This window comes from Coregonus lavaretus (assembly GCF_964263955.1).
Source record: "Coregonus lavaretus genome assembly, chromosome: 27".
In the NCBI taxonomy this organism is placed as follows: Eukaryota; Metazoa; Chordata; class Actinopteri; order Salmoniformes; family Salmonidae; genus Coregonus; species Coregonus lavaretus.
Window position 1 is genome coordinate 36,753,922 of NC_140014.1, and position 15,017 is coordinate 36,768,938.

General features: G+C 47.5%; 1 protein-coding gene across 1 annotated transcript in view; it reads left to right on the forward strand.

Moving 5' to 3' along the window:
• Window positions 1-15,017, forward strand: part of LOC311102517 (metastasis-associated protein MTA1-like) — a 69,742-nt gene that overhangs the window by 49,085 nt on the left and 5,640 nt on the right. Inside the window, exons 10-15 of the mRNA XM_084143880.1 lie at window positions 8,805-8,938; window positions 9,136-9,335; window positions 9,801-9,952; window positions 10,246-10,435; window positions 14,188-14,277; window positions 14,478-14,633. Of these exons, the coding sequence (XP_084000006.1) occupies window positions 8,805-8,938; window positions 9,136-9,335; window positions 9,801-9,952; window positions 10,246-10,435; window positions 14,188-14,277; window positions 14,478-14,633 (922 nt within the window). The remainder of the gene's footprint in view (window positions 1-8,804; window positions 8,939-9,135; window positions 9,336-9,800; window positions 9,953-10,245; window positions 10,436-14,187; window positions 14,278-14,477; window positions 14,634-15,017) is intronic.

A 15,017-nucleotide genomic window follows, 5' to 3' on the forward strand; every position in this document is an offset into this window, starting at 1 on the left:
CCCAGGGTTCCCCCAAATTCATTATGGATTATTTATTTTTTACATCTCGGATCAGAGATGCATAAAGTCCCAAATGCAATGTCCCAAGAAGGAAGTTACCCTACCTAAATAATGCAAAAGTTACATTTTAATTTCATTCATGAGGAGAGAAGAATGCAGGAGACAGTGAACTAATAAAGCAGGCAGTGGAGCATTTTGGAGGTGAACAGCGCCTGGTGCTGAAAATATAGCTAACTTTTGTTATGCAAGTGTTGAGAAAAACTACACCAGTCGAGTAATTAATTTCAACAATAATCTTCATTTTAATTTGACTTTACAAACAACAAGAAGGCTTAATTTGGAGTCTATTTCTTCCCAGCCTAGGCCTATAGAAAATAACTTAACTGGCTGAGGTAGGCTGTGAGGCTTAACAGCATCTTTCACAATAACAAAAAACATGGCCTAATATAAGTGGGAGTTTTTTTATTAGGGCTACTTACAATTGCAACTGGACAAAAATGTTGCATCCTACATAAAACAATCATTTTAAAGAAAATAAGGCGATGTCTGAATGTCTGTATCGGGAGTCTCGGGATAGCCTGCTCCTGTAACGATAGAACAAACAGAAAATACTGTCAGCTTGAGACCTACATATCCCTGGATAAGCACTCACAATAATGTTAGTATTTACTAAATACACTCATATAGGCCACTAAGTTACTTACTCAATGGGAAAAGTTGCATTTCCCCTCGGACACAATCTTGAGGATGTCGGGAGAGATGGATGTGATTTTGCTACGCAGGCAGTCCTCGATTGACTTCTGTGAAAGCTGGTTCCTGTCGTGGGTCTATATTGTGTTCATAGAGGAAAAGGAGGACACGCAGGTGTAAGTCGATCCAAACATTGTTAGCACATGAAATGCAAGTTTCTTTATTGTGCTGTATTCCTCTGAGCATGCCACCCAAAACGCACACAAGGACTCGGCACTCCTGAGCGCACTCCTGATTTGGCTCGATGTCTGGAATTCCAATCAGCTCATTTTGAATTGTGGCCTCATCCAGCGAGGGTATCGTTTTCTTAGCAAGGGAGGAGAATTCTCCACCTGGGCGGACTGTGAGAGGGTCACATACAAACGCAATGATATCCTTGGGCAGGCATGCTGTAGTCTACAAATCTGGTGGAGAAGTTGTCCCTCAGCTGCTTGATGAAGTCTTCCATCACCTCTGTGACAATGCTGCGGCCTGGTCCCTCTGCCTGTCCTCTGTGATAATGCTGCGGCCTGGTCCCTCTGCCTGTCCTCTGTGATAATGCTGCGGCCTGGTCCCTCTGCCTGTCGTTTCTTCAGTGTGCTGAAGTGCAGTAGCCTTCCAGATGACAAGTCCAAATCCAACAACTCAAGCTTCCTAGTAAAGTCCAAGTTTTTCCACCATGTCCACGACTGTTTTCCCTCTTCCTTGTTAACAGCAGATTTACATTTTAGTCATTTTAGCAGACGCTCTTATCCAGAGCGACTTACAGTTAGTGAGTGCATACATTTTCATACTGGCCCCCCGTGGGAAACGAACCCACAACCCTGGCGTTGCAAGCACCATGCTCTACCAACTGAGCTACAGGGGACATTTAACCCGTTTAAGTGACAAGAATATGTCAGCCCAAAAAAGCTATGTGTGTAGCTTGCAGTTAACGCGTCAAAGTTTCTGCGTCGGTCCTCTGTCTGGGGTGAGAAGGACACTTTGAAACTTGCATGCTTAGAATTCATAATGAAGTCTGAGATTGAATTCTTTGCAAACAGCGACATTTTCTTTGCAAATAAGACACAGTGGCTTGGCATTGGGTGAATATGGTAAGATGAACGTATATCTCGCTGTCCATTCTTCCCTGAAACGTCCATTTTCACCTTTCTTTTGATACTTTTTGAGAGAGACATTCTCTTGCTATAATGCTAATTGTACTGAACGAAGTAGTGTAGCCTACAGTCAGCTACATAGAGCTGTTTTCCCCACCAATCAACGCAAAGTATAATAATTAAATAGAGACATTGGTGATTTTATGAGCGTAATCAGATCGAAATTATTGTTATTGTCACTGAATTTATTATGTACTAATCAGATGTGTTAAAAATGTTGTTCAATTTGTAGTGTAGGCCTATTCATTGTTTTAATATTATATGCTAATGGCCCGCCGATTATTAGCTCAGAACAAATCTGTCCCGAGGCCAAACCTAGTTGACGAACCCTGGTATAGCCCATCTTATTGGCACCAGCGGAGAGCATCGGCCATATCCCCAGTGAGTGCGCATATTCACTCTTTATCATTTTTGGGTCAGTGCCACTTGTAAATTCATTTTTGGACAATAATCTATGGATTTCACATGACTGGACAGGGGTGCAGCCAATGTGTGGGCCTGGGAGGGCATAGGCCCACCCACTTGGCAGCCAGGCCCACCAACTGGGGAACCAGGCCCAGCCAATCAGAATGAGTTTTTCCCCACAAAAGGGCTTTATTACAGACAGAAATACTCTGAATGAGCTAAAATGATGAATCTCATATTGGTCTTTCACAGTCAGGCCAACCTAAGCTGTACTGTGCAAGTAGGCTATTAGTAGGCCTACTATTGAAACGGATAAATGAGGCTGTCAGCTAAGTTGAAATTCACAGGTTTCTGATGTAACATTTCTTTTCAGGTTTTTGCTTGCAAAGTCACACTTTTTTAAATAGAAAAACAACTCAATAGGTTGTTGTAAGTCCATAACAATGCTAAACCACTTTAGGAGACCACTTTTGAGGTCTGGCAAAAATCTAAGAAATGTAGATTTGAGTGTAGTTGCCCTTTTAATTCAAGTGCACAGGAACCTAGCACTGTTGTTTGGTTGGTGGTGTTTCTGTAGCACATGAGATGGAGTTTGCAAAATAAATGGGCAATGGATTGATGCAAATAATCATATCATTCTGCCAAAAGACGGGTAGGCCTATCATTAGTATCGCTATATAATAGTTGATCAACTTTTTACGTATTCTGATCTGTTCCATCAGCCGTACTAATTAATACAGCATATACCTCCACTACACTACTTTGATACGCATCATGGAGATTAAGAAGTGAGTATACGCAATGCCCACTGAAAAATAAGTGGGTATACGGTGTATATACAGTGGAAGTCGGAAGTTTACATACACTTAGGTTGGAGTCATTAAAACTTGTTTTTCAACCATTCCACAAATTTCTTGTTAACAAACTATCGTTTTGGCAAGTCGGTTAGGACATCTACTTTGTGCATGACACAAGTCATTTTTCCAACAATTGTTTACAGACAGATTATTTCACTTATAATGCACCGTATCACAATTCCAGTGGGTCAGAAGTTTACATACACTAAGTTGACTGTGCCTTTAAACAGCTTGGAAAATTCCAGAAAATGATGTCATGGCTTTAGAAGCTTCTGATAGGCTAATTGACATCATTTGAGTCAATTGGAGGTGTACCTGTGGATGTATTTCAAGGCCTACCTTCAAACTCAGTGCCTACTTGCTTGACATCATGGGAAAATCTAAAGAAATCAGCCAAGCTCAGAAAAAAGATTGTAGACCTCCACAAGTCTGGTTCATCCTTGGGAGCAATTTCCAAATGCCTGAAAGTACCACGTTCATCTGTACAAACAATAGTGCGCAAGTATAAACACCATGGGACCACGCAGCCGTCATACCGCTCAGGAAGGAGACGGGTTCTGTCTCCTAGAGATTAACGTACTTTGGTGCGAAAAGTGCAAATCAATCCCAGAACAACAGCAAAGGACCTTGTGAAGATGCTGGAGGAAACAGGTACAACAGTATCTATATTCACAGTGAAACGAGTCCTATATCAACATAACCTGAAAGGACGCTCAGCAAGGAAGATGCCACTACTCCAAAACCGCCTTAAAAAAGCCAGACTACGGTTTGCAACTGCACATGGGGACAAATATCGTACTTTTTGGAGAAATGTCCTCTGGTCTGATGAAACAAAAATAGAACTGTTTGGCCATAATGACCATCGTTATGTTTGGAGGAAAAAGGTGGACGCTTGCAAGCCGAAGAACACCATCCCAACCGTGAAGCACGGGGGTGGCAGCATCATGCTGTGTGGGTGCTTTGCTGCAGGAGGGAGTGGTGCAAATAGATGGCATCATGAAGAAGGAAAATATGTGGATATATAGAAGCAACATCTCAAGATATCAGTCAGGAAGTTAAAGCTTGGTTGCAAATGGGTCTTCCAAATGGACAATGACCCCAAGCATACTTCCAAAGTTGTGGCAAAATGGCTTAAGGACAACAAAGTCAAGGTATTGGAGTGGCCATCACAAAGCCCTGACCTCAACCCTATAGAAAATGTGTGGGCAGAACTGAAAAAGCAGGCCTACAAACCTGACTCAGTTACACCAGCTCTGTCAGGAGGAATGGGCCAAAATTCAACCAACTTATTGTGGGAAGCTTGTGGAAGGCTACCCGAAACGTTTAACAATTTAAAGGCAATGCTACCAAATACTAATTGAGTGTATGTAAACTTCTGACCCACTGGGAATGTGATGAAAGAAATAAAAGCTGAAATAAATAATTCTCTCTACTATTATTATGACATTTCATATTCTTAAAATAAAGTGGTGATCCTAACTGACCTAAGACAGGGAATCTTTACTAGGATTAAATGTCAGGAATTGTGAAAAACTGAGTTTAAATGTATTTGGCTAAGGTGTATGTAAACCTCCGACTTCAACTGTACATACTGTCCCCTACACCACTGAATATATCTCTCTCAGCCATAGAGATACACTATATATACAAATGCATGTGGACAACCCTTCAAATTTGTGGATTCGACTATTTCAGACACACCCGTTGCTGACAGGTGTATAAAATCGAGCAAACAGCCATGCAATCTCCATAGACAAACATTGGCAGTAGAATGGCCTTACTGAAGAGCTCAGTGACTTTCAACGTGGCACCATCATAGGGTGACACCTTTCCAACAAGTCAGTTCATCACATTTCTGACCTGCTAGAGCTTCCCTGGTCAACTGTTAGTGCTGTTATTGTGAAGTGGAAACGTCTAGGAGCAACAACGGCTCAGTCGTGAACGGTAGGTCACACAAGATCACAGAACGGGACCGCCGAGTTCTGAATCGCGTAGCACGTAAAAATGATCTCCTCAGTTGCAACACTCAATAGCGAGTTCCTCTGGAAGCAACGTCAGCACAAGAACTGTTAGTCGGGAGCTTAATGAAATGGGTTTCCATGGCTGAGCAGCCGCACACAAGCCTAAGATCACCATGCGTAATGCCAAGCGTCGGCTGGAGTGGTGTAACTCTGGAGCAGTGGAAACCCTGTTCTCTGGAGTGTTGAATCACGCTTCACCATTTGGCAGTCCGACGGACCAATCTGGGTTTGGCGGATGCCAGGAGAACACTACCTGCCCAAATGCATAGTGCCAACTGTAAAGTTTGGTGGAGGAGGAGTAATGGTCTGGGGCTGTTTTTCATGGTTCGGGCTAGGCCCCTTAGTTCCAGTGAAGGAAAATCTTAATGCTACAGCATACAATGACATTCTAGACGATTCTGTGCTTCAAACTTTGTGGCAACAGTTTGGGGAAGGCCCTTTCCTGTTTCAGCATGACAATGCCCCCGTGCACAAAGCGAGGTCCATACAGAAATGGTTTGTCGAGATTGGTGTGGAAGAACTTGACTGGCCTGCACAGAGCCCTGACCTCAACACCATCGAACACCTTTGGGATGAATTGGAACGCCGACTGTGAGCCAAGCCTAATCGCCCAACATCAGTGCCCGACCTCACTAATGCTCTTGTGGCTGAATGGAAGCAAGTCCCTGCAGCAATGTTCCAACATCTAGTGGAAAGCCTTCCCAGAAGAGTGGAGGCTGTTATAGCAGCGAAGTTGGGACCAACTCCATATTAATGCCCATGATTTTGGAATGAGATGTTCGACGAGCAGGTGTCCACATACTTTTGGTAATGTAGTGTATCTCTCAGCCATAGAGAGAGACTGTATGGCTATATCTCTCTCAGTCAGTTGTATCTATCTCTCTCAGCCAGTTGTATCTATGCTGCTGTTGTTCTGAGGGGAAGGAATGAACGAGGGTTCTGCAATCTTTACACTGTGCCTCACTGTGCCACCTGGTGGTGGGTTACTGTCAGTGCAGTTCTCTACTCTACCGAAGCCCACAGCCCCAGCACACCAAATCAAATCAAATCTAAATGTATGTCACATACACGTGTTTACCAGATATTATTGCGGGTGTAGCGAAATGCTTGGGCTTCTAGCTCCGACAGTGCAGTAATATCTAACAAGTAATATCTAACAATTTCACAACATATACCCAATACACACAAATCTAAGTAAGGAATGGAATTTAAGAATATATACAGTGAGGGAAAAAAGTTTTTGATCCCCTGCTGATTTTGTATGTTTGCCCACTGACAAAGAAATGATCAGTCTATAATTTTAATGGTAGGTTTATTTGAACAGTGAGTGACAGAATAACAACAAAAAAATCCAGAAAAACGCATGTCAAAAATGTTATAAATTGATTTTCATTTTAATGAGGGAAATAAGTATTTGAACCCTCTGCAAAACATGACTTAGTACTTGGTGGCAAAACCCTTGTTGGCAATCACAGAGGTCAGACGTTTCTTGTAGTTGGCCACCAGGTTTGCACACATCTCAGGAGGGATTTTGTTCCACTCCTCTTTGCAGATCTTCTCCAAGTCATTAGGGTTTCGAGGCTGACGTTTGGCAACTCGAACCTTCAGCTCCCTCCACAGATTTTCTATGGGATTAAGGTCTGGAGACTGGCTAGGCCACTCCAGGACCTTAATGTGCTTCTTCTTGAGCCACTCCTTTGTTGCCTTGGCTGTGTGTTTTGGGTCATTGTCATGCTGGAATACCCATCCACGACTCATTTCCCCTGCTGAGGGAAGGAGGTTCTCACCCAAGATTTGACGGTACATGGCCCCATCCATCGTCCCTTTGATGCGGTGAAGTTGACCTGTCCCCTTAGCAGAAAAACACCCCCAAAGCATAATGTTTCCACCACCATGTTTGACGGTGGGGATGGTGTTCTTGGGGTCATAGGCAGCATTCCTCCTCTTCCAAACACGGCGAGTTGAGTTGATGCCAAAGAGCTCGATTTTGGTCTCATCTGACCACAACACTTTCACCCAGTTCTCCTCTGAATCATTCAGAAGTTCACTGGCAAACTTCAGACGGCCCTGTATATGTGCTTTCTTGAGCAGGGGGACCTTGCGGGCGCTGCAGGATTTGAGTCCTTCACGGCGTAGTGTGTTACCAATTATTTTCTTGGTGACTATGGTCCCAGCTGCCTTGAGATCATTGACAAGATCCTCCCGTGTAGTTCTGGGCTGATTCCTCACCATTCTCATGATCATTGCAACTCCACGAGGTGAGATCTTGCATGGAGCCCCAGGCCGATGAAGATTGACAGTTATTTTGTGTTTCTTCCATTTGCGAATAATCGCACCAACTGTTGTCACCTTCTCACCAAGCTGCTTGGCGATGGTCTTGTAGCCCATTCCAGCCTTGTGTAGGTCTACAATCTTGTCCCTGACATCTTTGGAGAGCTCTTTGGTCTTGGCCATGGTGGAGAGTTTGGAATCTGATTGATTGATTGCTTCTGTGGACAGGTGTCTTTTATACAGGTAACAAACTGAGATTAGGAGCACTCCCTTTAAGAGTGTGCTCCTAATCTCAGCTCGCTACCTGTATAAAAGACACCTGGGAGCCAGAAATCTTTCTGATTGAGAGGGGGTCAAATACTTATTTCCCTCATTAAAATGCAAATCAATTTATAACATTTTTGACATGCGTTTTTCTGGATTCTTTTGTTGTTATTCTGTCTCTCACTGTTCAAATAAACCTACCATTAAAATTATAGACTGATCATTTCTTTGTCAGTGGGCAAACGTACAACATCAGCAGGGGATCAAATATTTTTTTCCCTCACTGTACATATACGGACAAGCAATGACAGAGCGGCATGGACTAAGATACAGTGAAATATTATAGAATACAGTATATACATATGAGATGAGTAGTGCAAGATATGTAAACATTATTAAAGTGACTAGTGTTCCATTTCTTAAAGTTGCCAGTGATTTCAATAGGCAGCAGCAGCCTCTAATGTGCTAGTGATGGCTATTTAACAGTCTGATGGCCTTGAGATAGAAGCTGTTTTTCATTCTCTCGGTCCCAGCTTTGATGCACCTGTACTGACCTCGCCTTCTCGATGATAGCGGGGTGAACAGGCAGTGGCTCGGGTGGTTAATGTCCTTGATTATTTTTTTGGCCTTCCTGTGACATCGGTGCTGTAGGTGTCCTGGAGGGCGGGTAGTTTTCCCCCGGTAATGCGTTCGGCAGACCGCACCACCCTCTGGAGAGCCCTGCGGTTGCGGGCAGTGCAGTTGCTGTACCAGGCGGTGATACAGCCCGACAGGATGCTCGCAATTGTGCATCTGTAAAAGTTTGAGGGTTTTAGCCAAATTACTTCAGCCTCCTGAGGTTGAAGAGGCTCTGTTGCGCCTTCTTCACCACACGCGCTGCCATTAGGGGTGGGGCCTGCTAGCTCTGGCGATCTGACAATTCAGTTGCCTTTTTCAAACTTTTAAGGAAAGCGGTCTTAAATATTTCATTACGAAGATTGCATTGAATAGAAAAAAATGTAGAGAAATATACAAAATAAAGTGGTGCCTTTTTTAAAAGCATGATGATAATGATGAAGATGTTATGTTGAGACTGTTGTCTCTCTCGTCCTCCACTGCAGCTGCCCTGGAAGTCCCTGACCAGTATCATAGAGTACTACTACATGTGGAAGACCACAGACAGATACGTACAGCAGAAACGGTTAAAAGCAGCAGAGGCAGAGAGCAAGTTGAAGCAGGTCTACATCCCTAACTAGTGAGTATCTACAGCGTCTCCGATAGACTGAGACAGCAGGTCCTAATTAGCTCTAATGTTAACTCTTTTGAAGTCTGCAGGTCGGAAGGCTCTGTATAGGCATCAGCTGTGTAGTGGTGGAGCTTCCACCATATTGCTTAATGGGACAAGCTGCAGTATGTTGCATTTCTGAGAATCCTCTGCCCACTTCCTCATAGCAACAAGCCCAACCCCAACCAGCTGAGTGCTAACAGTGTGAACAGTGTGAAGCCTGGCGTTGTGGGAGGCCTAGTGAACGGCTCCGGAGCCACAGCTGGAGCCACAGTCGGAGCTGGGGGTGTGCCTGGAGCTCCGGGGGTGGTCCCAGTGCCCCCAGGACAGACCCCAGGACTGGGCCGGGCCTGCGAGAGCTGCTACAGTGAGTACCACTCCCCCCACACCCAGTGTTTTTGCTTCATTTAAAGCGCATGGAATTGAGAGTGAGGGATAGGTAGAGAGACACACACACACACACAGTGTAGAAACTGGCACAACGGGGCAATGAATGGGTACAATGTGTAGTCTGGAGGTGGCTGTGCTGACCACTTCACCCAACCTATGACATCGTGAAAATCACTCCTGTCCTGTTTCCTTGGATGATCTCCATTCCATACTGTAGTAAGGCTCCAAGCCATTGCCTCAATGGCTGTCCTTTAACAATGGAGTGAGTGAGTGAGCTCAGCTCACTCTGCAGTAGAATCTAGTCAAGAGCTATTTTAGTGTTAATTAATTCAGTCTTAAATGATTAAAGAATGTCACTAACTCTGTGTATGTGCACGTGTCTCTGCGTGTGTGTGCATGTGTCTGTGTGTGTGTCTCTGTCTCTCTCTCTCTGTGTGTGTAGCCATCAGCTCGTACCAGTGGTACTCGTGGGGTCCCCCCAACATGCAGTGTCGTCTGTGTGCCTCCTGCTGGACCTACTGGAAGAAGTATGGAGGACTGAAGATGCCAACAAGACTGGAAGGAGAGAGGCCTGGACCCAACCGCAACAACATGGTAAACAACAACAACAACAAACTGAGATATCATGATTAGGATCAGAAGGTTTTCCCAGGTAATGCGAACTGAGCAGGAGAAACTCCTGGCGCTCCTAAATGTCAACCTACAACCCTTTGACTTGGACTCCTCTCTTGTCTGATTGTTGTCCATTCTCTAACGCTTTCTCCTCTGGCTCTTCTCTCTTCCTCCTCCTCCTATTTCTCCTCCTCTCCCTTCTCATTCTCTCTCCCTTCTCACTCTGTCTCTCTACCTTCTCTCTCCCTCCCCTCCCCTCCTCCCCTCCTCCCCAGTCTCCCCATGGTGTTCCCATGCGTCACAGCGGGAGCCCCAAGTTTGCTGTAAAGACGAAACAGGCCTTCTACCTGATGACCACTCGGGTGACACGCGCCGCCCGACGCGTCTGTCAGGACATCATCAGACCACGCTTCCTCGCCAGGCACCCCTACCTCCCCCTCAACACAGCCCAAATCAAACAAGAATGTGAGTAACATACTACACCTCTACCTACACCCCTCCACCCCTATCCTCCACCCCTCCACCCCTATCCTCTACTCCTCCACCCCCATCCTCTACTCCTCCACCCCTATCCTCTACTCCTCCACCCCATCCTCTACTCCTCCACCCCTATCCTCTACTCCTCTACCCCTATCCTCTACTCCTCCACCCCTATCCTTTACTCCTCCACCCCTATCCTCCACCCCTATCCTCTACTCCTCCACCCCTATCCTCCACCCCTCCACCCCTATCCTCTACCAATCCTCTACTCCTCCACCCCTATCCTCCACCCCTCAACCCCTATCCTCTACCAATCCTCTACTCCTCCACCCCTATCCTCTACTCCTCCACCCCTATCATCTACTCCTCTACCCCTATCCTCTACTCCTCCACCGCTAACCTCTACTCCTCCACCCCTATCCTCTACTCCTCCACCCCTATCCTCTACTCCTCCACCCCCATCCTCGACTCCTCCACCCCCATCCTCTACTCCTCCACCCCCATCCTCTACTCCTCCACCCCTATCCTCCCCCCTCCACTCCTACCTCCCCTCTACCTCCCCCTCAACACAGCTCAAATCCAGGCCTAGTGAGAGTACTGAGTAGACCTGGGTCCTGGTTATTAAGGCAGCACCAAATGTAGGAAAACTGAGTAAAACAGGGAGAGACTACCTGTAATAGTCCCAAAAAAATGTCAATTTTTTCATTTTCTGTTGTAAAATGTTTTAAAAGGTTTCAGTGGCTGTCTTAACATACTACACCTCTACCCCTATCCTCTACTCCTCCACCCCTATCCTCTACTCCTCCACCCCTATCCTCTACTCCTCCACCCCTATCCTCTACTCCTCCACCCCTATCCTCTACTCCTCCACCCCTGTCCTCTACTCCTCCACCCCTCCACCCATATCCTCTACCCCTATCCTCTACTCCTCCACCCCTATCCTCCACCCCTCCACCCCTATCCTCTACCAATCCTCTACTCCTCCACCCCTATCCTCCACCCCTCAACCCCTATCCTCTACCAATCCTCTACTCCTCCACCCCTATCCTCTACTCCTCCACCCCTATCATCTACTCCTCTACCCCTATCCTCTACTCCTCCACCGCTAACCTCTACTCCTCCACCCCTATCCTCTACTCCTCCACCCCTATCCTCTACTCCTCCACCCCCATCCTCGACTCCTCCACCCCCATCCTCTACTCCTCCACCCCCATCCTCTACTCCTCCACCCCTATCCTCCCCCCTCCACTCCTACCTCCCCTCTACCTCCCCCTCAACACAGCTCAAATCCAGGCCTAGTGAGAGTACTGAGTAGACCTGGGTCCTGGTTATTAAGGCAGCACCAAATGTAGGAAAACTGAGTAAAACAGGGAGAGACTACCTGTAATAGTCCCAAAAAAATGTCAATTTTTTCATTTTCTGTTGTAAAATGTTTTAAAAGGTTTCAGTGGCTGTCTTAACATACTACACCTCTACCCCTATCCTCTACTCCTCCACCCCTATCCTCTACTCCTCCACCCCTATCCTCTACTCCTCCACCCCTATCCTCTACTCCTCCACCCCTATCCTCTACTCCTCCACCGCTATCCTCTACTCCTCCACCCCTATCCTCTACTCCTCCACCCCTATCCTCTACTCCTCCACCCCTATCCTCTACTCCTCCACCCCTATCCTCTACTCCTCCACCCCTATCATCTACTCCTCCACCCCTATCCTCTACTCCTCCACCCCTATCCTCTACTCCTCCACCCCTATCCTCTACTCCTCCACCGCTATCCTCTACTCCTCCACCCCTATCCTCTACTCCTCCACCCCCATCCTCTACTCCTCCACCCCATCCTCTACTCCTCCACCCCTATCCTCTACTCCTCCACCCCCATCCTCTACTCCTCCACCCCTATCCTCTACTCCTCCACCCCCATCCTCTACTCCTCCACCCCCATCCTCTACTCCTCCACCCCTATCCTCTACTCCTCCACCCCTATCCTCTACTCCTCTACCCCTATCCTCTACTCCTCCACCCCTATCATCTACTCCTCCACCCCTATCCTCTACTCCTCCACCCCTATCCTCTACTCCTCCACCCCTATCATCTACTCCTCCACCCCTATCCTCTACTCCTCCACCCCTATCCTCTACTCCTCCACCCCTATCCTCTACTCCTCCACCCCTATCCTCTACTCCTCCACCCCTGTCCTCTACTCCTCCACCCCTCCACCCATATCCTCTACCCCTATCCTCTACTCCTCCACCACTATCCTCCACCCCTATCCTTTACTCCTCCACCCCTATCCTCCACCCCTATCCTCTACTCCTCCACCCCTATCCTCCACCCCTCCACCCCTATCCTCTACCAATCCTCTACTCCTCCACCCCTATCCTCCACCCCTCAACCCCTATCCTCTACCAATCCTCTACTCCTCCACCCCTATCCTCTACTCCTCCACCCCTATCATCTACTCCTCCACCACTATCCTCCACCCCTCCACCCCTATCCTACACTCCTCCACATCTATCCTCTACTCCTCTAACCCTCCACCACTATCCTCTACTCCTCCACCCCTATCATCCACCCCTCCACCCCTATGCTCTACCCCTATCCTCTACTCCTCCACCCCTATCCTCTACTCCTCCACCCCCATCCTCGACTCCTCCACCCCATCCTCTACTCCTCCACCTCCACCCCTATCATCTACTCCTCCACCCCTATCCTCTACTCCTCCACCCCTATCCTCTACTCCTCCACCCCTATCCTCTACTCCTCCACCCCTATCCTCTACTCCTCCACCCCTGTCCTCTACTCCTCCACCCCTCCACCCATATCCTCTACCCCTATCCTCTACTCCTCCACCACTATCCTCCACCCCTATCCTTTACTCCTCCACCCCTATCCTCCACCCCTATCCTCTACTCCTCCACCCCTATCCTCCACCCCTCCACCCCTATCCTCTACCAATCCTCTACTCCTCCACCCCTATCCTCCACCCCTCAACCCCTATCCTCTACCAATCCTCTACTCCTCCACCCCTATCCTCTACTCCTCCACCCCTATCATCTACTCCTCCACCACTATCCTCCACCCCTCCACCCCTATCCTACACTCCTCCACATCTATCCTCTACTCCTCTAACCCTCCACCACTATCCTCTACTCCTCCACCCCTATCATCCACCCCTCCACCCCTATGCTCTACCCCTATCCTCTACTCCTCCACCCCTATCCTCTACTCCTCCACCCCCATCCTCTACTCCTCTACTCCTATCCTCTACTCCTCCACCCCTATCCTCTACTCCTCCACCCCTATCCACTACTCCTCCACCCCATCCTCTACTCCTCCACCCCTATCCACTACTCCTCCACCCCATCCTCTACTCCTCCACCCCTATCCTCTACTCCTCCACCCCTATCCTCTACTCCTCTCCTCTACTCCTCCACCCCCATCCTCTACTCCTCCACCCCTATCCTCCACCCCTATCCTCCCCCCTACCTCCCACTCAACACAGCTCAAATCCAGGCCTAGTGAGAGTACTGAGTAGACCTGGGTCCTGGTTATTAAGGCAGCACCAAATGTAGGAAAACTGAGTAAAACAGGGAGAGACTACCTGTAATAGTCCAAAAAGAAATGTCATTTTTTCCTTTTCTGTTGTAACATTTTAAAAAGGTCTCAGTGGCTGTCTTATGTAACTGGCTACTGAAATGTGACACACATACTAACCCTGTGCTGTGGTGTTTTCCAGGTGCACTACGGTTGCCAGACGAGCCCAAAATGCCATTGCCGCTGAAGCCGGTTGACAGGAAGCCTCTGGAGTCAGTGGTCCGATATCTTGGTGGGAATCTATCTCACCCATCTGTAGAGAAGTCTAAAATTTTCAGTCTGATAAATGGCATATATTAAATATAATAGTCTGTTTTAGCCAGTGTTGATTTGAAATTCATGATTTGCTGATTAAACTCAAACATCTTCCTATTTTCTCTTCCTTCCTCTCTCTCTCGCTCGCTCTCTCTCCCCTCCCTCTCCCGTGCCCAGAGGCCCACCCGTGCCCTCCCAAACCTGACCCCCCACGCGGCCAGACCGTCACCATGGGCAGCCTGACACCCATCAAGTCGACGCCCAACATCCTCAACAATGGATCACCCACCATCCTGGGCAAACGCACCTACGAGCAGCACAACGGCATGGACGGTGAGAGACAGAGGAGAGGGTCAGAGGTAGAGAGGGGTTGGAGCAGGGAGGATGATGTAGATGGAAGACAATGTGGTCATGGCAGACAGGTAGGATGTAGATGGAAGACAGTGTGGTCATGGCAGACAGGTAGGATGTAGATGGAAGACAGTGTGGTCATGGCAGACAGGTAGGATGTAGATGGAAGACAGTGTGGTCATGGCAGACAGGTAGGATGTAGATGGAAGACAGTGTGGTCATGGCAGACAGGTAGAATGTAGATGGAAGACAGTGTGGTCATGGCAGACAGGTAGGATGTAGATGAAGACAGTGTGGTCATGGCAGACAGGTAGAATGTAGATGAAGACAGTGTGGTCATGGCAGACAGGTAGGATGTAGATGGAA